Source organism: Lepidochelys kempii, chromosome 6 (genome assembly GCF_965140285.1).
Source record: "Lepidochelys kempii isolate rLepKem1 chromosome 6, rLepKem1.hap1, whole genome shotgun sequence".
In the NCBI taxonomy this organism is placed as follows: Eukaryota; Metazoa; Chordata; order Testudines; family Cheloniidae; genus Lepidochelys; species Lepidochelys kempii.
Window position 1 is genome coordinate 22,146,316 of NC_136385.1, and position 22,913 is coordinate 22,169,228.

The following is a 22,913-nucleotide window of genomic DNA, read 5'->3' on the forward strand; positions in this document are numbered from 1 at the left end:
TTTGGAACATCTTCAACTTCAGTGTTAAGAGGTCTTGGAAACATTACACCTTGTATATTGAAGTGTGTCTAAAAACAAAATATCCAGTCACGGTAGAAAATGCACTTTTTTTCCTTTACACCTTCAGGCAAGTTGAGAGGAGGCTGCTATTCAAATGGTTACGTCACGAATATTCTACAGTAATCTTGAAGATGTTTGTATCTGTTGATTTGCATATGGTTACAAGGTTTGTATTTATGTAAACAGTCCAGCACAAGGCTGATTAAAGGTCTACTTTCACTTACATGTCTGGAAGCCAAGATCCTATTTTCTGCTGCAATTGGATAAATATACAAATATCTTGTCTTAGACCCACAGAGAAAATTTGTATATGATTCAGCAGTTAAAGGTTCTTTAAGGATTTGTTATTTGCACAGAAATCATTGGGCAGGGCAAGACAAGACATCTTTAAAATTCTTCGTAAAACATTTAAATTAACTTTTTCCCTTTCCTCTTTTTGCCCTCCCCCACCCCCAGTTGACTGATCTGCTGCTGTCAAATAGAAAATAAGTGTGGTGAATTGTGTATTATAGGTTGCTGGTGGTTTTATTATTTTTCTCTGAAACATTAGTGAAAGAATATGAAGTCTGAAATAATATGCCTGGATTTAGTTAGAAACTTTAATGCAGTATTCTCATGACCATGCCTCCTCAGAGCCCCACATGCCATGTGAATCACCAAATCCTTTTGAATAGTAATTGGTTGGTATTTTGAAGAGGAAATATTGTAAGATAAAGGGGTGCTCTGATAAGCATGCCACCAGACTCCTAGAATTTGGAGAAATCACCTATACTGGGATCACAAGAAGAATAGAAGCAGGTCATCTATGGCAAGATGGATCCATCTGACTAAAGCACCAGAAGTCAGTGAACTTTGAATACTCCAGTAGATGGGATATTGGAGACTCAAATTATCATAGTACCAAGCTCCTACTACTTCACCTTCAGGGTCTATCAGAATGGTTCAGGTGAGATTTTCTCTGTACCTCCGCATTCCCCGGAGCTTTGCAAATAGGTCCTTGATGCTATGAAAGCCATGTTTCTGGAGCAAACCAGTGTCATTTTCAAATCCATTGGATCACAGTTCTTACTGAATCTAATTTTGGTGATTTGAATTTCTTGAAACCAAGAAAAACAGGTTTTTTCACTTTCTACTGCAACACTATCTCAAAGGGAGCCTAGTTTTTTTTACTGGAGCATCTGTGGAGCATTAAATGTCATCTTAGGCAACTTCAGAGTTTAAATCTCACCTAGGTTTTTCTCCATATGGGTATTGTGCATCTTAGGGCTTTTAGGCCGTTGATCCTCTGCCTCCTGAGTTAGTGATTTTCTCCAGGGAGTGATGATGAAACAGGTCATTTTCTTTGCAGAAGGCAGTCTTCTCTGGGTTCCCTTACCGTAGCCCCCACAATTAGTAGTTCTGCTTGATGATGTCGGACACTTCTAAAAGAGGAACTGGAAGGCCAGTCCTGAGAGGTTTACCTTTCTACTGCATCCTCTGATGAGGCTCTTATCCACTTCCCCCTTTCCTCTGAAGGGCCTGGTGTTACTGAGGACTTGATGGACTGATAACTCTGGAGATCCATTTAGTGACTTTTCCCAGAAATAACACATTATTTTGACATCTTGAATCTCCAAGAGAAAGTAGTCCTCTCTATCAATTAAAGTCTGCTGGAACTGGCTGAAGAGGTCTGCAACCAGTCTTTCTTGGCTGCCTTGGTTTCTAGGAAATCATGTTCTTTGGACCAAGAGCTAGGGAGGAATTTGAGCTAATCTCTCAATATTCTTCCACATGCTCACTTGTGGTTTTGCTGCAAATGATAAATCGCAAGCTGGGAAAATGGCATATACCCTGGGAAACAAAACATCCAGAAGTTAGGTATGTCTAATAGGTTATTTCTCTGCAGTCCTGATGCTCAAGGCCTCTCACGTAGGGGCATGACAGCCTGGCAGCAAGTCCTCATTATAGTTTAGGATGGCATTTTAGGCCCAGTTTATTCTAATGGACAAGAAAAAGAGTTCCTCAAGGTCTTTGAGGACCAATAAGTATATGTAGGCATTTGCTGAGAGTCCCTTTTGACATATCCAGTGAAGCTGTCTGCTTTTGGCCAAACTAGTCTTTCTTGCAGGAGACTTTTCTGGCTCTGGAATTTTGAACTTTTGGCACAGGCTTAAGGCAAAATAATGGATTCACTCTTCTAAGGGACTGATGTGGCCTTAAAGAAACTAAAGACCACCAGACCCACAGCCAGGTTTCTAAATTTGGGTCACTTGGCTCCTAAAAGGTGCTTTCTGGTTTCAAATGTTGCAGTTTTGAGAGTTCTCTTCTGGAGCTGCCTGGCACAGGGCCCAGACAGTCTTGGAAGCTTTTCCTCCTCCAATGGGGATGGAAAGACTTTCTCCTCTACCGCTGCAGCAGTATGCAGTGCATCTCAGCAGTATCTGAGGGTGCGACTCATAACCAGTTGTAAGACTTAGATTTTTTTTCACCCTTTCCCCTCTTATTTGGTAACTGTCCCTTTTTTTCTGGGGTAGGCAAGCCATTTCTTCAGACTGAATCTTACACACAGTCAAACAGGGATGCACCTTTAGTTTGAAACCATGCCAAGCTCTGTCCTGTACCCTTTTTAGGCATCTTTCTCAAAAACTGATGGAAGAAGTAGTGTTGACTCTCTCTTGAAAATAGATGTGGTGCCAAAACCTTTCTCCTGATATTTTTCACTTTCTGAAAGGCTCAGTAGCCTGTACCTGTTCTGGCCACTTGCAGATTGAATAATACCTAAGGAAATCCAAATTCTGCATGGTTTTGTTAGGGAGATAATTCCTACCATCAACTCTCAGGACTAGTTCAGGATCCTGGGCTTTCAAGATTCTTGTTTGTCTGTCTCAATAAGGAAGACATAAGAAGTACTTTAGGTTCATGGCAGGCAACAAGCACTAATAGTATAAGGTGTTGTGCTTTGGGCTGGCAGCAGCTCCTTGTATATTCACCAAGTGTTTGGTGGTGGTTGTAGCTGATCTGCTTTGTTGAGACCTGCAGATGTATTTATATCTTGTCTGGCTCATAGGAGCTCAGTTGTACAGCAGGGTAGTTCCTATCATGGGGCGGGTGGGGAGCTTGCTTTCTCTCTCTATCTGAAAGTAAATAAATCTTGGTCTAAAACTTAGGCTCTAAGCTTTTGTAGGGGATACAGTAGATTCTGCAAGGGCTCTAGCTTGATTATCTCAGAATATCTGAGACCTGATCTAGGCAGTAGACCCAGCTAAATCCAGCCCAGAACAGTCAATGGGATTTTTATTTGCAAATGTCCAGCCTGATGATCACCTGCACATTGTCACTTCTTTTGAGTTGGTGCAGATGTGATCCTTGCTAGGGTGATGGAATCTGTACAGAACAAGTGTTCTCAGCTTCACATGCTGATATCCTCCCCCCTCAGCAGACTCTTGAGGGGGCACACTGCTAGAGTGTCTTGAAGGGGGTGCCCTTCTCTTAGCCTGCTGTTGAGATAACTGTAGCCTTTAATCTGAGCTGTACTCTTCTGAACTAGAAAGGGTAGTGCTGTGTCACCTGAGTCAGGAAGCAATCCGTCTATGAGAGTGTTGCATCTGAAACAAAGGGGGACACTCTGCTCTGCATCTGCCTGGCACAAACAACATCTCACTTGACCATCTGAGTTGGTATCGTAAAGATCTGCATAAGAGATCACTCAGATTCTGCTCTGGTCATCTGATAGTTGCCAAGTGGTCGTCCAGATATGGGCTTCCTTGTGTTATGCCAAGACAAGCTACCTGAGATCACAATGCATATCAGATGTTTTGCATTTTGTAGTAAGAAAGAAGGCTCCTCTACTCCTTTTTCGTTTTTTGGTTCAACAGGATCGGTGATCTCAGGCTTCGTTCCTAGAGCTGCTGGCCCTGTCATCTAGTCACTTTTCTCCAGAGTCAAGTTTTTTTTTTTCCCTAGCTGAATGGTAGGGTAGCTCACCCAGACCTCAAGTTTCACTTGGCAATATTGCTGATGGGTTTCTAGATCAAGATGTCTTCTGCGTGATTGAGAAATCCAAGGTTACCCTACTGGAGTCCAAAAAACCATATGGTAGGAAGTGTTATGCTGCAAATTAGCCAGTTTAGGAGGTTTGTTGTCCGGGTCCAGTTATATTGGGCTTTCTCTTTGCTATAAAGGCTATCCTTCACTATTTTTAGCTATGGCTAAGGTCTGCTTATGGTCCATGGTATTCTGTGAAACACTTTTTAAAGGGTCTTACAAACTAGTAGCCTCCCATCGTGAAACCTAACTGATATGGGAGACTTGACTTTGGTGTTAATCAAACCTATAGAAAGACCCATTCATCCTTTGGATTCTTGCTCACTATACCACCTTTCGCTGAAGGTGTCACTTCCAGTGGCTTCTTTGTTGGCCATGAGCACCAGGAAGTTACAAGTCTTTGCAGTCAACCCACCTTGTACAGCATTCAACAGACAAGGCAGTTTTTAAGTCTCATCCCAAATTTTCACATTAATGGGATTAGACTGTCTTCTCAGTCTGTTGGTATTGCTGCCTGTCTTTCCCAATGTTCCATAGTGTTCCTGGGGAGGTGAGTCACATCCTGGATGCTGAGAGCTGTCATCTACTACTTAGGCAGAACTAAGGTATTTAGAAACGGAAACAATTTTTGCCTGTTGGAGAAAAAGCTAGAGGACAGGTTTTCTAAATGGATAAGACTGCATTTAGTAACGTTATGAACTAGCTCATGCTCATTGCATCTGAAGATCTGGATTTACGGGGCTAGGTAGCTGGCTTTCCAAATGGTATAGCTCCACAGCGAGCCCTTATCTGAAATCTTTAGGGCTGTTATGTGGACTTCACCTCACACCCACACATTCTCTCATCACTGCATAAAGAGCACATCCTGATTTCAGGAGAGCAGTGCTTCAGTAATTGTTTTAACTTTGCAGAACACCTCAGCCCCCACCTCTTCAAGGAATTCACTGCTTGTTAATGTTTCATACAGCAGGGTTCTATGGAGATAGCACCATGGAGGAGCAAAGTAGATGAGCTACCAGCAGTAAATCTTGTTCTACAAATTCATTTACTCCACAGAGTCACACTGAATCTCCCCTCTGCTTCAAAGCCGAACTCTAAATAAGGCTTCTAGAAGTAGAGGAATTCCAGGAACCATTAGAGGACTGGCATATTTATACCCTTGACTAGTGAAACCTAGAATGTGACGGAATTTGCACACATGCTCAAACTGTGAAGTCTTGCTAAATATGATTGTATGGTCATGTAATTAAGCACACGTTTCCTAAGTTGTGGCTCTGTGGAGGTAATGCATTGGAGAACATGTGTTTGCAATTGGTAAGTAGCCCCTTTATAGAACAATTTACTGTTTCATGTCAAAGTTTATCTACATTCTTGAGACCCAGATTCCTAGAACTATCTAGATACTGAAAGTGAACTTTGTCTCATTTTGAAAAACCACTGTGGTCTAAAATCTGTGCATTGTCCAATTTTTTGATTCTTTGGGTTTATCTTGCTAACCATAAGTTCCATGACTTCTTCATTATTGGTTTTCTTCTGCAAGACGACATGGCTGTTTTGGATTTAGCTAATTTGCTGCTGTCTAAGGTATTGGGTACATTGGGTAAAATATGTTTCCCCAGGCTGCCACAACATTCAATTGAATTTCAGTGGAGTATAGCAATTTCAACAGAACCTCCACACAGTAGCTGGACTGGAGTGCTAACAGTAGAGTGAAATGATAAATTGTATTTATGAAGAGATGGATGATAGGAGGGAAAGAGAAATAACATCTGAACATCTTAGCCAAAACAGGGAAATATTTACTTGCTGCCCTGATCAATGAAATGATGTGGCGGAGGATTTTTTTTCTGCTTAAATTTTAGACACATTTAAAGATTGGACATATCAGTCTGACTTTTAATTTTGCAATAAGTTTCTTGAACTGAAACTGACTAAATTATTGGGGTACTTCCCCTTTGCTATTGATTGAGAATATAGTTTTTGTTTTGGCATACAGGATAAGAAGCTGTCTTTTCTTAATGACAGCATTGAAGATTAAGTGCACAATAGACTTGATTTAAAAAAAAACAACAAAGTAGTACCACTAGCTTTTGCAAATTATAAAGTTTACAAATTTTGTCTGTGTGAAGACCATGCATTATATTACTTTTATTTCGTATGTATTTTAAAAGTAAATTAAATAGCATTTTCTGTTTGGTTATAAGTGGAACTGAATTTTTTGTATTCATTGTGCGGCATTGTCTTCAATGCTCGAGAACCTTACACTGTTTGTCCTTATATTCATGCTATAGTGCTACTGATGTAATATAAGACTTTGTTTTCACGTCCACCAAAGCAAACTATCTTCTGAATAAAGTGCCTGTCATTCAAGCAAAGACCATTGGGATACAATTTTTGGTAACCTCCAACATGTCTTTCTCTCCGTTTTCCCTAGTCTAAGTTTAAGAAGCAGCTGTAGCATTTTATAACTTCCTCATTCACTGGTGCAGCATGTCAGATAGGTGCATTATATGGAGCACCATTCTATTATCTCTTGCAGAATCATTTTACCCTTTTTGTTCAAACTCACTGCTCTCAGTGACTGAATTAATCAAGGTACAGTACTCCTGAACTTACCAGAACCTCTCCTTTAACTTCCTTTATAGGCAAGCATCTCACTGACCCTTGGCTTTATACCTTGGACTTTCAAGATTCTTTAAGTAACCCCGAGGTAAGAGAAACTTCAGAGAGAGAGAGAGCGCTTTGGTTCTCTGTAGCTGTTCTCTTGACAGCCTTGCTTAATAGGGCCTTCTCAGTTATAAGGGCCAAACTGGGACAAGATGATCATCTAGCCAGATCTCCTATTACAACAGCCTCAGCTATTGTGGGATCTCATTGATGAGAAAAAAGTACTTACTATACAGGGTAATTTGAAATATTACTATTCTCCAGCTCATCAGAAGAAGGGAAATGACTTTCTTTAAAGATGCTATCAATGCAGAATTTTCATTCTTAGCTCTCTTGGTTCCAGCATGAGTCATGCAGGAATCTCCTTAGCTCATGAGATTTTTGGCCCTTTGAGGCAGTTGTAGGTTGTCTGAAGGGGACTGTCTTAATCAGCAGGCTTCAACATCATGTGCATTAGAGGACCCGAACATTCCATTTTGGTTTTTTTTTCCCTCTCCCCGATTAAAGCTGGCAAAGGAGCTTATTGCAGGAGCTGCCCGAAAGTTCTGACCAGCACAGCTCTGGTCCACACTGCAGCCTCTATTTAGAAGCTGGGTATCTTTTTCTGTTTTCTAGCTTTGAGCTAGTCACTTACTCTTTGGGTCAGTAAAGTTTTTTCTCCTTTAGCTCATGTTTTTATGTATGTTCACTTATGATTTTCTTTTTAGGTTCTTTTAAATTCAGATTGAGGCATTATTGGGGAACTCTCAATCGGCTATTTCCAGTGGATGAAATCTGGGTTCTAGCAGAAAGTGCCATTGACAGAGAAAGAGACAACACCTGAGGTGCGGAGTTCAGGCTCTTACTTATGCTGTCTGGGCTACTGGCAGAAAGTGCTGGTTAAAAACTGTCACGTGACCCAGTGCTAAGTCAAAACACTACTGGTGAAGACCCTTGGTTCCTCTCAAGTATGACATTCTCAGGCTGTTCTAAGGAGGACTATGCCTCTAGGATTCCTTGGCATCTTTGAAGCGGCAGTACCTTGAGGCAAATCAGCGCCTTAGGGTATGTGTGGAAGGACATCTCTGAGTGTGTTGGTGCCTTTCATCAGCACTTCGGAGTCCAGGACTCGTGGCAATTTTCTCAACTCCTAGATGATGCTGTTTACATCACCAGGTTCCAACAGTACCTACGCAATTGATCTGTGAACATTCTTGGGCCACAGGCTTTTATAGAATGTGTTTAGAAATTCCATCATGTTGGCACCATTGAAGCCTGTGCCACATGCCATAATGTTATGCATTATATGCAGTGCTGTTGTAGTCGTGTTGGTTTTTGCCTCTGACTGGAGTGGTGTTACTAGGTCACTTCACCTTGAATGGTCCCTTGACATATATGTTAACTGTGCTAAACAATCTTTCACCTTGTATTTATCTGTGACTCTCTGAGTATATTTCCCAGACCTGAAGAAGAGCTCTGTAAAAGCTTGTCTCTGTCACCAACAGAAGTTGATCCAATAAAAGATATTCTCTCACCCAGTTTATCTCTCTAATATCATGGATTCATATTGCTAGATCCAGAATCCCTTAGAGTATCCGTGGGGATCGTGACTGTGCACTGTTTACTATCATCTGAGTCTTGTCACCATCCTGAAAAGAAGCCTCCTTGATTCTCCGTGTGCTTCAGGAGTCCCTGGATACTACTTTTGAACTGGCAAATCTTTCAGAGTTTACCCAAATGTACAGGTTCTGTGCATTATGGTTTTACAAGCGTGCAGTACCTCAAAAGCCCTACTTTAATTTTCAGATTTTGGAGACTGTATGCACAGCATGACATTTCTCTGATCTCTTTCCATGTTTCAGACTTCCTGGGTTTTGGTTTGGTTGGTTGGTTTGTTTTTTGTACTCTTTTTGGGAGGCTCTGAGTTTCGAGACCTTTGGATTCTCTAATGCATCCCTATTTAATTGAACGCTTTTTACAGACCTACTGCTACTAGCCCCTCGGAAATTTCCTTGGCATATAAAAATCCCAGGTTCTTGCTTCAGTAGAACACTGTCTCTCTCTGCTGCTTATGATCACAGAGAAGATATGGGCATTTCACTAAAATATGAATACTTGTCAGCACCCTAGATGAGGGGTCAATAAGGCTTAGTCTGCCTGTGGAGTCAGGATGTCATGGGGAATTTCAGATCTGTGGGGCCCTTTTGGACTATAAAACATACTTGTTCTCTCTCTTGTTCCCATGGTTCTTGGAAGCTTGAGGTCTTTGTTTCCCTTTTCTGAATCTGGACCCAATATTTGGTGTCCGTGTCTGCTATCTTTCCGTCCTTTCCTTGAGATCAGGTTAGAATAAGCTTTCTTGCTTTGGGTAGCAAGTATCAGAGTTCTGCTCTCTGTGCACTACCAAGATAGTGTCTTATAAGACTCTCAGCACATACAGTTCTGGTCTCATTGGGTGGCATTATAGTATTCAAAATCCAAACCCATCCCAGGAGGAAACAGATGCATCAAAGCCAAGTGATATGCATACTCACTGACAGTTAATTACATTCAAGATACAGTTTCAAGTATGTGTCATGTCCCCAAGCAGGTCTCCCTACTTCCATCATCTCAGAAGGAGGCTACAAAGAGATGTCAGATATCTATGGTGACTTTTTTAGTTGCACATAGACTCCTTTTTTAAATAGCTCACTTGTTGGAATATAATTTCCTATACTCCATCCTAGTTTAATTTGGCAATGTATGTTTGTCAGCCTATTATGAGACAATGATCTTATCTTGACCCTTCACATTCAGCATTAAAAGGCACCCTTTTATATTTCAGACAGAACTGTTGAAGGCTTCTTTGATTTAACGCTGTATTTGTGAGCTAAGATGCCTTGTGTACAAGATCACTTTCCACATGGGACTGCCTTCAGCTCCTAGAGTTAGTATGCTTCATACACTAGGGACTGATTCACCTTATAGCAGACTTTACAGTAAAAGGTGCTGCTATGGACTCATCCAACATTTCCTAGCCCAGATGGGTTGTGTTTTATTTTTGTGAGACTTCCCGTGGGGGGAGGGGGTGTTTGTGTGTGTTTTGTTTAACTTTTCCCCAACACCTGCATGCCCATTGCAGACAAGTGGCCCTTCTCCAAGCCCTTAACTTAAAGACCCTCTGGGTGTTCTTGGAGCAGATGAAAAGCCTTGGAAATGCAATTAGTTTTCTGGTTTTTACACCCCACCCCCCCCAAGCTCCTCGGTAATGCTGTCGCTGGAGCACCATGTTAAAAGACTGCCTGCCTGGGAAGCTGTCTTGTGTCTTGAAGACAGTATTTCAATTGATTTCAGTCCTAAACAGGACACTTCCCATTGCCTGCTATAGGAAGATTTTCAGTCTTGGGCATAGGATCATGTGGTTGCTTTACATATATCCACACATTTTCAAGTATTTTTGATCTTGAGGATGAAAGTACAACTTTAGTCTGTTTTTTGTAGTATGAAGAGCCTAAATTCTTTGCTTATGGGGCTTGCCTTTTTTTTTTAATATGTCCCCAATTCCACAGTGAAGTCTGAATTGCTGTCTTTTTTTATAGTCACATTCTCGCTTACTTAATGGACTTTTCCTTGTTCGTTTTGCCTATTTACTATAGTATTTAATTATTTCACGAGTATTGGGACTTCCCTCAAACTGCTTACTCTCCAAAAGCGAAAATCTTACATTGATAGTATCTTTAGAGAAGGGAAAATTATGTTGCTTCTCTGAAGATATTATGCTAGGTTCTTACTCACCTAGCCACCCACTTCCCCTCTGAATTTGAGTTTTTAAATATTGAGGTGATGTCTTGTGCATTTGCCATATGAACAGTCTTTCCTCCATTTCCTATCTGGTTGACTCCTTTGGTGGTATTTCATATATATTCATTTTTAAAAAAGCATATGAGTAAATGAATTGTTTTGCCTGTATCAATTTGAAATTTAGGGGACTACTTGCTTCCTTCTCTTAAAAGGAACTGGCTGGAATGTTGTGGAGTCTCCAGGGCATCAAAGCATAATCAGTAGGACAGTGTCCTTGAACTGGTTTATAAGTGCCTAAGAGGACCAAAAATCTTAAGAACTGGGGGATTTCCCCTCATAACTCATGCTGGAGACCCAAGACTGAGACTCCCACATGATGATATCTTCATAGAAACAGAATTTTAAGATAAGTACTCATGATTTTCCCTTCTATCTGTAATCCTCAATTCTTCAGATGCCTCTTTGTGAGGGGAACTATGTTTGTGGTTTAAATAACCATAAAAGTGCTAAAGCCATTTAGTCAGCTCAAAAATAAAAGTTGAGGACTAATTGAGGGGGAAAACCAGATAAGATATTGCCATATCCATTGCAACTAAAGGTGTATGCAAACTGTTGGTGTACAGTGTTTCATGTAGTGTGGTTGCTAGATGTGCTTCACAGTTTTGGCCAAGTAAGCATAGCTCACTGCTTACTGAGGAAATTGATCAGACAATGGAAAGAAGCAGAAAGCAAGCAAGAAGTCCTACTCTAACATTGGAGGCTGTTTCAATTTAGGATCCTCCATTTTGAATGGTTTGATGCTTGTATCTGTGAGAAGGCTCAGTTAAGTATGGTTATTAAATCCAGGTGTAGTCCCTTTTTTGCATCTTGGGAGTACTGCAAGGAATTATCCTTTTAACATCTTCTGTGTGAGATGTATATTGAGGGAGAATTCCCTAGTGTACAAAATGGGCAAAAGCATATCCTCAGTAGTCTGATTACATGGTTCTTCTAAGTTGCGGTCTCTCTTTAGAGCTTGTTCAAAAGACAGCTTCTTGGGGATATTCCCTGTATGAGAGGTCCATTTCCAGATTTTTGGCACAATAAACCAAAAATGCCATAATTTGACTTTTTGGGGCGGGGGGAGGAGAGCATCTGTATTTACCTAAATCTTGCCACCTTATCAGACTTCATCCCAGCCATTACAAAGCTAGTCAGTCTGATCTGTCTCCTCTTACAAAAGGTCATTTGCCAAGTTCTCTGCTCAGTGAGATTCCCTGGGGCTTTAGATCTTTTGGATACTACAAAAAGATCAGTAAAGAATGGCTGAGCCATTATGTTTCAAGAGAGCACAAAATGGAGACCCAGTGAAAAGCACACTAATATAAAAGAACCATGAGGGTTTGGTGGTTTCCAGTGCCAGTGGAAGTGCCATTACTAACATGAAGCCTTCCTCTTCTGCCTCCCACTTTTATCAAGGACACAAGAGTGGTGTGTTGTGTTTTTTCTGGAGGCAGAAAGTGATTAAAGCTATCGCTTGTTTGATTTGATTTCTTTTATTAATTGTACCATCGAGGATAGCATCTTGATGTCTTCTGTTCTGAGGCAAGTTGCAAACGGGAATTAAAGCATACTTGGAGAATGCATGATTGGCAGCATTTTGTTTGTTTGTTTGTTTTTTTACACAAATGAAGATGTGCAAATAATTCAGTGACCCACCTCAAAGAATTAATGGGATGTGATAGTCTCACCTAGCCTTGTTGATGTTTTAACCCAAATTAGCTCCAAGAGTTTTCTCAGAGCATATTTTTTCTCGTTTGACGTGAAATATGCTGTTTGAGTGGTAACTAAACCAAAATTAGTATAGTAGGTCCCTATTGAAGATTCTGAAACGGCTGTGAGCCTCAAATAAGATGTCTGTGTCCTCTAGTTGGCCTGTAGGGAAAGTCCTCTGCCCCGTAAGAGTATGGTTCAGTCAACAGTTGTTAATAGGTCACTTATGCCACAGAGATGTCTTATATAAACAAATGGGTGTTTAGAAGCAAAAACACCTGCAAAAGATTTTTTTTTTTTCTTGTGGCCTGTGTGGGAACAGTCCACTGACATACACCAGGTACTCAAAAATTTGGGCTGCATGGCATATTGGTTGTCAGAAATCACTTATGGAGACTGCATGAACTTTGATGTTTTCTACTTGCTACTAAAGATAACATTTGCATTGCTTGGATATTTACAGTTTAGCGTCCCAGCCTCCTGTTGCCAATACAGAGGAAAATGTCTTTTCTATCACCAGGAATTTCTCTTTGGTGTATACCTTTCTTTCTTTTAATCCTCAATATTTAGGGGGAAAGCTATCCTAGTTTCCTGTTTTTAACATTGGTTTTCAGATTCAGTGTTTTAGTGATATGGCTAATCAATTTCCTTTATTCCCTTTCTTTGGAAAGACTTTTTCTGTCAGGGTGGACACGCCATAGCTTAGGTCAAAGTAAAATCTTGAAAATCATTGGAGTGGGATACTTTTTTTAATAGGTACTTTTTATATAATATATACTTTTTTAATAGGTGCTTTTTTATTTTTATTTTTTTATATATATATATATATATATATATATATATATATATATAGCGCACCTGTGAGATTTGTTCTTCATGTGGGTTCAAGTGTAGTCATAAAGCCATAGAAATGTGCATTATTGCTTTCTAAAAGAAGGGATGGATAAAGGGCTGGATACCATTACGTACAGAGTTCACCACTTAGTAGCAAAATAAGGTGTAGGATTTGTAGTGGGCTTTATAGAGTGAATATACTACATATTTTTCTTTAGGCAACAGTTAACACTAAGTTTGAGTTAAGGCAGACTCCATCCTAAAATGAAGTATTGAAGTAATTGTGTTCTTCCATTTGTGCCTTTAGAATAACTGATTGTATTTCTTGTGTTAACTTCAGTTCACATCTAATTACTCTTAGTGGTAGATCTGAAGATGGAGAAAGAGGGATGAAATTATACAATAACAAACCAAAATCCTTGGTAGTTCTCCTGATGTTAGTATTATGGGGGAAAGGGTTATGGTGGTTGGTTGGCTTTGTTGGATTTTTTTGCATTTGTATTGTTTGGTAGCAAGGGAAGGATACGAAAGCATTAAAATAATATTTCTTGTTTGGTCACTGCTCCCTGAATGACTGATGGTAACCTATCTTTTTTTCATTACAGGATCTAAATTTCCTCAGCCAGATCTACTGTATAGTTAGGAAACTATAATTTTCTCCAGATTAAACATTCATTAAAGTTCCTATTAAGTTGCTTCAGAGCTCTGGGAATGAGGGACCTAACCATGACTACATGATATGTAGCCCCCTTGATGCTAAGAGTTGAATAATCCTAGTGCAAAATTTCTTACCAGCAATGGAATGATATATGTGAAAGGATTAAATAAGGATAAACAACAGTTGATTTAGAGTGGTTTTATTTTTATTTCAGGTTTCGACCTATAAAAGGAAGGCAGGAAGAGTTGAAAGAGGTGATTGAACGTTTTAAGAAAGATGAGCACTTAGAAAAAGCCTTCAGGTCCTTGACGGCAGGTGACTGGGCCCGGCACTATTTTCTTAACAAGAACAAAATGCAGGAAAGGTTGTTCAAGGAACATGTAGGTTTATTTATAATTGTTTTCAGATTACTAATATGTATTTCACATGTTTTTGTAGCCTTTTAAGGAGTATTTTGAATATTACTCAAGTGAGAAAACAGAAGAAGTAAAAAAAATAAAGCCACTGTGTAGCCTTGCTTTTCTACCCATTTCCATCTTTAGCTTTTAAAACCAAAACTTCAAAAAAGTAAAATTATCTAACGGACTTGCCCAGAAATAAAAGTACATATGAATTTCCTTTTGCTGCCATCATGCATAAGCAGACATACCACTCTAGATGTCAGGCTTTTCCTGCTGTGTAGGGTCTCCTTTTGTAATTGGTTCTGTCAAAGGCCGTCATTTTGGTTTTTTCCCCCATTCATGTCCGACATTCCTGCTCCTAATGGAGGACTGTCAAGGGAGAGAAAATGCTTCCAACGTGGTTGTACATGACTCTTTCCATTGGGCAAGTTCTTAGATTGCCCCTCTTACCTATTCATGAATTGATAGTGGGTTCTTCTTGGTTTTAAAGTTTTTGTTTGTTTGTTTTGTGTTTTCCTGTTCTGAGACAGATTGTGTTAGCACAGTTTTTGTTTGGCAGCCTCCTGCTTCAAGTGCTACTCAAACATATCAGCTCATATTCTTTCAGACTTCCCGCTCCCAATCGCCTCAAGCCTCTGCTGGTGAAGATCAATTTCCCAGCACTTCAGCTTAGTTGAGTGATGATGGAATAATACAGCCATTGCCCTGCCTTCCCTACGATCAGGTTGGGCATAGCTGATCAGATTCCAAAGATGCGAGAACGGTGCTTCCCTCTCCTCCCCTTGCCTAGGCAGATAGAGAATCAGTGACTGGTCCTCACTCTGAAGAGGTATTTCAGGAAGTTAAAGCCCCCTGGTCCCATGGCCATAGGTCTTGTCATTCCTTTTCTGGAGGCCTGGAGTTTTATCCTAAAGGTCTATAATTGGTTAGACAAGACCATTTTGGGAGTTCCTGGTGTTGCTCCCTTCCTCACATTCTCTGGAGGATTTCCACGTGTATCCTCTTGCAAAGCAAATTGCAGAATACAAAGGGGTAGGGCAAACAATTGAATGTCTTTCTTGGAAAAAGAAGCCATTGCTGCCTCTGGAGAAATCTAAGATTTTCCAGATCTCATTGGGACCGATGTTGAAGCACTGACTAAACTAGATTAGGGAGACTAAGGAACCCAAGGAGGAGAAAGCTCTGACCAGAGAGCGGGAAATATTTTTGAGTTAAAACCAAAAAGATGGAATTGTTTTCTGTCCTCAAAATCTGGCAAAAATAGTAAAGCACGGAAGGAGCCATATTACAAATTCTCCTTTCCCAGAGTGTCTGACAAGCTATACAAGCTTCCTTTGGATAAAACTGACAAATAGAACATCTCCCATAGAACTGACCCAGGAGTCAAAAAAAATCTAGTAGCTAGTCTTCTCTTCCTCTTGTGGGTAGTATCTCTATCTGGCCTGTTGACTGAAAAGCTAGACTCTACCTTAAAGAAACAATGAGGCTGTTCTCAAAGGCTAAACATAGCTTTCTGTTCCTCTTAAGAAGTTTTGACTCCCATAAGAAGTTCCTAATAAAAAATTGAACTTTATCCTCCCAATTTGTCTTTGTTGCAGCCTGAGGTACCCCTATATATTTAAGACACTAAAGTGTGTGGAGGGTATTGATGTGTATCTACAAATCTTTCAAACTTGGGTGGATTAAATACATCTCTCTATGGTAATATGTGCAATTAAAATCCGTAATCCAGAACGTCCACAAACAAAAGGCAACAAATACTGTAAAGGGACATTTCTGACTCGTAAGATACAGAAGTTTTCATTACTTTTTTTGCATGCATTTAATACAGCAGTACTCTGTCTTCTTTGTCATTCCCATTCAGGTATTTATTTATTTACGAATGTTTGCAACTGACAGCGGATTTGAGATCTTGCCTTGCAATCGGTATTCTTCAGAGCAAAATGGAGCCAAAATTGTTGCAACAAAAGAGTGGTAAGCATTGTAACTGTAAATTAAGTCATTGTTTATATCCACATTTTTAAAATAAATGTAAAACCTGTGTAAATGCAATAAAAGAGTTGGAGTTAAAACTACAGCCAGTAAATGTGGAAATTTAAGTTCGCAATTTTTCAGAGCTTGCAGATTCTTTAAGCCAATCACCACGCAATAAATTAATCACATACTTATAATGCATCAAAGTGTGAACTTTGTAGATTTAATGTTTTGTGTTGCCACATGTTCTATACACAATTTTGGAATAATCCTATCCTGTCAAAATTAATTAATTAATTTAAAAAAAAAAACAAGCATTAGTCCTCAGTGAGGAACATGCCCATGTCAAGATTCAGACATAGCCAGATTTGTTGTAGCTGTGTCAGAAAAAAGAGTTAACATTTTTTACAGTTGGAAAAATGGGCTTCTCCTTCAGGAATGCCTTCTGCATATTCCAGTTTGTGAGACAAACATGCCATGTGTATGCAGACTCTCCTTTTGGAAGATATTTTTGATTATTTAGCTGGGTAGTCTGGTTTTTTGTTGTTGTGTTTTTTTTTTGTTTGTTTTTTTTAAATTAAAAGTTGTTTTAGCACCTCTGCCATTGCAGGTATCGTCCAGACCTGCAAAAGCAGGAGGACTACCTCAAACACCTGTTACAGTGGGAGAAGCTCTTCGGACCCAACACTGGTACAGGGTATTCAGCACTGTCTACGTTGAGTGGCTACTCAGATTCAGAGATCTTGTTTCCAGAGTGGCTCTGTGCCTGGCATATGTGGATTTAAATTTCCCAGATTCATTTGAGTGAACAGAATCTGGTTGAAGAGCATCTGGAACTGTCCACTCCAAAGAACAGCTTGCCAGTAGAGACTCTGTGCCCAACAGTGGGGTGTCAAAGTCCCTGGTTTCTGTCTAGGTTGGTAGAGTTCATTGCCATGGAGTATGTCCAGTATGTCTACATTAAGAAGCCTCTAATAACTGAAGACTGGCAGAATGGCTGTGTATTGTGCATAAGGGTATCAGGATTTTCCATATCTACTGGTTTTATAGATGAGTGCTAGGGGTCTGACACCATCATCTTCAAGGTCCTGGTCAACTGAGTCTTTTTCCAGAGCTCTAGCACTGGCAATTTCAAGAAGCATCTTGACTCTAAAGACCCTCTCACCATAGAGGGCAGACGTAACATCTGAATCCCTGTCTCACATGAGTCGGAGAGCTTCTCTCTACTGAGTCCTGTTAAGCAGGCATGAGACTCCAATTCAGGATCCAGCAAGATACATTCTCTCTCCAGAGGGAAAAGTGGAAGAATCAAGAGAGACAGAGTGCCAGTAAGGTTCCTCACTCCACTTAATATCAGCAAAGTTGGGGAGGATAGGGCACCAACTTTCAGTCTGTCTGCCATTAACTTTTCAGTGCAGAATAGGCAGGCAAGCATAGATGAAGCCTTAGTATTGCTCTCGCCCGTACTGAGGACTGTGTATGCTTCAGCATCAACCTTTTGCTGTTGCCTTCACTAACATTGGGAAGAGCGCGGAAACAGTGCCAGTTGTGATTATGTTAAAATCCATTGACCTGAGCAAGGATCCTTCCCCTGTAACGCTGCTGCAGGCCTTGGCCCCAGAACTTTTCTCCAGTACCCTGACGCTGTCCCCACTTCTGTCACTCCAGTTTTCTGTTTGTAAATCATAAGCACATACAACATTTTATATGTCTCAAATGAATATAAAATATTTTATATCTACATAATTTATGTATTTTAAGTGCCATTATCACTTAGACTTAACATTTGTTTTAAGCATCTGAGTAATAGATCCCTATTCAGCAAAGATAAACACCTCTTTAAAAATGTTTAGGAATGCAACCTTTTAGATGTGAACAGAAATGCTTTTCAATTAAATACAGACAATAGTTTAAGATCCACATTTGCTGACAGATTGCATGAATAAATATAAAAATTACAAATATATTAACATAAGATTTTTTTTTCTAATTTAACTGCTAGAACTTGAGTTCAAGTATCAGATTTTCTTGTGTTAATTGACACTACTAATGTGTAAAGCAGTGTAAAGAATTAACTCTTGCAGGGGACACACAGATCCCTGAACTAAAGTCTTAACAGAAAAAAAAAAAAAGTTTTTTAGTGTTATCTGTGTATTCTGCTAGTTGTTTAAGACCTTAAGCAGTTTTAAAAGCATTTTCTATCTTTCAGAACTATTTTTTGGTGAAGAAAGATTTTGGAATGTTTTTGTTACTTGTTTTGTAATTGTTAGAACTTCTATCTTTAATTTTTTAACACTTAGGAAACGAAATGACAAAATAGAATTACTGGTGGGTTGTATTGCTGAGCTATCAGAAATAGAAGAGAACATGCTGCTCAGACACGGAGAGAATGACTTCAGTGTCATGTATTCCACACGGAAAAACTGTGCTCAGCTATGGCTTGGTCCTGCTGCGTTTATCAACCATGGTAAGCAACAAGGATAGAAAGTATAAGACTACAAAAGGTACTCCATTTAAATGTTCCTGTGTGTAAGCTATGCCATGCAGCCTCAAAGTGGAAATGCTGCTTGGATTCACTCTGAATTATGGATCTGAAATATAGTTAACATAATCTGGAATACTTTATTAGTTTAAGGCCTAAATCCTGGTCAGCTGCTGAGCTGTGCACTGGGAAATTAATTGGAAGCTATGGAAAGGGTTCTTTTTCCTTCCTCCCATCCGCTTCTCCCCAGCATACATGCAGGGGAATGGCTGCTGAATCTGCATAACAGCAGATCTCAACCCTCCCCAAATCCCTACTGCATGGCAGTGTTCAGAGAATCTCCTCAGAGTTGGGCACAGGAATGTAAGGGATGTGTATTTCCTAGCGGAGTTTTTTTTTTCAATCTCCCTAACATAAAGAGCTTAGGAACGAAACTGTATTAAAGCTGTTTAAGATGTCCGCTTGTATATAAATCATTCTTGTTGAATAACATATCCTCAAGTATTTAGTTGAGATTCTAGCAGATGTTGAAGTCAGAGCAAAACCTTACTTTAGATATCTATAACTATTCATGTTTCAGGTCTTATCAACAGTTAATTGACTTTATCTTTTGGACCTTTTTCAGATTGCAGACCTAACTGTAAGGTAAGCATGAAACTTTAAAAAAAAAAAAAAAACCACCAAATCCCGCCCAAAGCATGTCCCTTAAATATGCGTTTACTTGTTTTGTATTCAGACACCCAAATTAACCTTAATGGTTATCTGTTTTCTCTTAGTTTGTATCAACTGGTCGAGATACAGCATGTGTGAAAGCTCTAAGGGATATTGAACCTGGTGAAGAAATTTCTTGTTACTATGGGGATGGTTTTTTTGGAGAAAATAATGAATACTGCGAATGTTACACCTGTGAAAGGTATGTGTTGACAACATAAACAATAAGCTATAAGAAGGTATGTGGACCTATTGGATGCCCACATAACATGCGTGTTGTGAAGCTGAAGGGCAAGTGCTATTCATGAGTTGTAGGTGTATAATATAATCATGTTTTGTTCTTAAAATGTTTGTTTTTAATTGTCAAATTTTATGACTATATTTACCAAAATTTATTCATAGCTCAGTTCCTCTCAGTTTCTCCCCCTCCCCAAAAAATAGAACTGTGCAGACTTCAAAAATTTATTGGATACTAAAATGTGCCTGTGTTGGACAGAAAAACAGCATTAGCAACCTCCTAGCCATCTAATATTATGAGAATTCTCACAATTCTGCTGTGAACTAATGTCCTCATTTTCAGGGTTATCACTGAAAATGGGGGACAACCCTGTAAGACCGTTTCACTCAGTTTTTGTTGCTCAAACGTCCTGCTTTTTGGTGAGAATGGGAGTAGTACCTCTTACAGTCTGTATAGTTGATAGAATTTGTGTATTTTAAACATAGACATCTGATTTGGTGTTACTGCTGTTTACACCAGCTCGTTTCATAGTAACAGAGGCAAGTTGGCTGCATTTTTATTTTTTTTATCCAGACTGTCCCTACTGAACTTCTTACTGCATCCATCTAGAGAATTTCAAGAGCTCTCCCTTTTGTCTTCATTCTGTCTTCTACCCTAACGAAATTTCCATTTAAAAAAAAAAAAAAGAAAAATCTGGACATAGGAGAGACCGCTCCAGTACCATCCTGGGAACTTTATCTAGATTGATTTATTTTGGTTTTTGGGGGGTTGGGGGAAGCATGGCCGGGGCATGTATCTGTATTGCAGCTGGGGAGTTGAATGGCACTGTGTGTAGACATAACTGCACTAGCTGTATTCTAGGTCACTAAAAATAGAAGTGAGGATGCCATGGCACAGGCTGCAGGAGCTCATCTGACACCCGTCTTCCCCTCCCCCCTCACATGCTCACTTACGAAGCTGGTGGTGATTCCACGCCTCTGCAGTCTCTGTTTTTAGTGAGCTAGTTAGAGTGCAGCTAGCGCAAGTACGTCTGCACAAGTTGCCTTTCAAACAGTGGCTGCCATGTTGACACATCCTTTTAAGAGCCTTTTTGGATAGACTATTGGAAAAACTATACTGATCTTGTAAGCTATACACATTTGTGTGTGTGCATGTCTATATGTATACACGAACATACATGCACACTCCATGTGTATACAGGAGAGCGCACCCTCATATGGGGGTGTGCATGTGTCTATGTGTAAAAATTGTATATATGAATGAGAAAGATACTCTGTTCCTTGATGCTCATAATGATTTGAGGGACTCCAGGGAATACTGGTTACCTGCACTGTCTGAATCTTTACCTCTTTACTATTACTATGCAATCTATTGATTATAATCTTCTAGTTTTTTGGAAATGGTAAGTATCCAAGTTTAAATTATTAAATGTTTGGAAGGTCTGGTGGAATTTAGTTTCCTTTTCACCTTTTTGCTAAAAAGCTATTGAATTGGTTTTGACATGTAAACCAAGATGCTGGAAAGTGCATAGAAATTTAGAGCTGGATTGTCTCTAATTCTTATTCAGATGCACTCTGCCCTTGCTCTCCTGTTTAGCCTGGTATTGGCTGCTCAGGTTGCTGCTCTGGTCATAGTGGCTTCTTCCTTTGTTTCCGCATGTGATCAAATGAGTGGAGAATGGGAAGAAGCTCCGCTCAGAATCCTTCATGCTGGCCAGAGTAGATAACCAGGGAAGTGGAGTCTGTAAGTGGTGCTCTTACAAGTGCAGAGCAAAAGAAAAATCGTATCTTTCTCAAGCACAGTTCCATCAGGTGGCAGAGCAGCTGACCCGTCCTTCTGCGTGAAGCCTAATAGCTCAGTCAGTCTCTCTGATTTGCAGAATTTAATAGGACACTTAATATTCGCTATCAAAGTAGCACCAGTTAATTTAACTAAAAAGCACTGGGTTGGCCTAGTGTTTAGCACAACAATGCATGAGACACCAAGGTTTTATTTCTCATCTCAGTTGTCTCTTGTACTCTTAATTATTATGATTTGTTTGATCCAACTATTACACTGGATCCCCAAGTGAGGTTGTCTTCTAACTCTTAAGGATACAAAAGGGAGTCTCTACCATTTTCTGCTGCATGGACAGTGATGGTGACATGAGACCTAAAGTAGGAAGCCTGAAGGCTCTGGTAAATCTCCATCCCCTTCCAGACTTCTTGGGACAACTTCTCTCTCTTTGGCCAACAGTAAGGGTTTGATGAATAAATCAATTGAGTTTTTATCCATCTGAAGGGAAGAAAGATACAAAGGTTGAAAGGGACAATCATAATTTTGAGAATACCATCATTAACTACTTCGTAATTGTTCCTGATATCACTTTGAAAATAACAAATGCTACAGTTCCAGTTGTCTTTTTTTTTTTTTTTTCCCCAAAAGGCAGATGTGAGGGGAAAATGTTAATTCTCATTGAAATTTTCATAACAGGATTAATAGCAAATACCGTTTGAACTTCTGTACTTAATTATCATTTTATACAAGTTGGATTATGCAAATGGTATTGAAACAGGTTTTAATAGATAATTACTCTCTTTAAAAAAGGAAAAGATAATTGCAAAAGACAAGTATCTATTCTCTCAGTAATTAGATGCCAGTTTCTTTTCATCTCTAATTGGAAGTGAAATATACATACAAATTCTTTACAATATCAATAGCAGAATGGCCCACAAAATACAAAAAACTGGGAACAGTTGCATCAACTTACCTTCTCTAAATATACCTGGGATTCAAATGTTATATGCCATCAAACATCCTTACTACTATATCGAGTTGTTAATATGTATTGTTCTCTTTTATAGACGTGGAACTGGTGCTTTTAAATCAAGAGTGGGACTTCCAGCACCTACTCCTGTGATCAATAGCAAATATGGACTGAGAGAAACAGATAAACGTTTAAACAGGCTTAAAAAGTTGGGTGACAGCAGCAAAAACTCAGACAGCCAGTCTGTCAGCTCTAACACTGATGCAGATACCACTCAGGAAAAAGCTAATGCAAGTAAGCAAAGGGAAAACTTTTTTATAAAAGGCTTTGTTTTCTTAATATTAGAAAATTCTTCCTTCAGTGGAGTTCCTGTCTTATGTTGATGAGACACAATAACATATAGGCTTTTTATTTATTTATTTATAAATAAAAAAAGATTAAGAAATAAAGATTGTATTTGTACCCACAATTTTCTATAGGTCTCCTGTTTCAAAGCATACCACAGTACAAAATGTCTTAGTATGCCTGTATGTATTTACTCAGTTTCAAAATGCCACATATAGTAGTACATTTCAGGAAATATGAGTGATCATGAGTAAGAGAACTTC

The 22,913-nt window shown here is 39.4% G+C and overlaps 1 protein-coding gene across 3 annotated transcripts in view; it reads left to right on the forward strand.

The window, feature by feature from the left end:
* Positions 1 to 22,913, forward strand: part of KMT5B (lysine methyltransferase 5B) — a 51,405-nt gene that overhangs the window by 20,997 nt on the left and 7,495 nt on the right. The window contains exons 4-10 of one of the 3 annotated variants that reach the window (XM_073347086.2): positions 128 to 226; positions 13,968 to 14,133; positions 16,019 to 16,128; positions 18,429 to 18,595; positions 19,236 to 19,255; positions 19,387 to 19,523; positions 22,403 to 22,599. In XM_073347086.2, coding sequence (XP_073203187.1) covers positions 128 to 226; positions 13,968 to 14,133; positions 16,019 to 16,128; positions 18,429 to 18,595; positions 19,236 to 19,255; positions 19,387 to 19,523; positions 22,403 to 22,599 — 896 coding nt within the window. Of the gene's footprint in view, positions 1 to 127; positions 227 to 13,967; positions 14,134 to 16,018; positions 16,129 to 16,695; positions 17,045 to 18,428; positions 18,596 to 19,235; positions 19,256 to 19,386; positions 19,524 to 22,402; positions 22,600 to 22,913 lie in introns of those variants that run through there. The other 2 variants (XM_073347087.2, XM_073347088.2) reach the window with 2 other exon arrangements.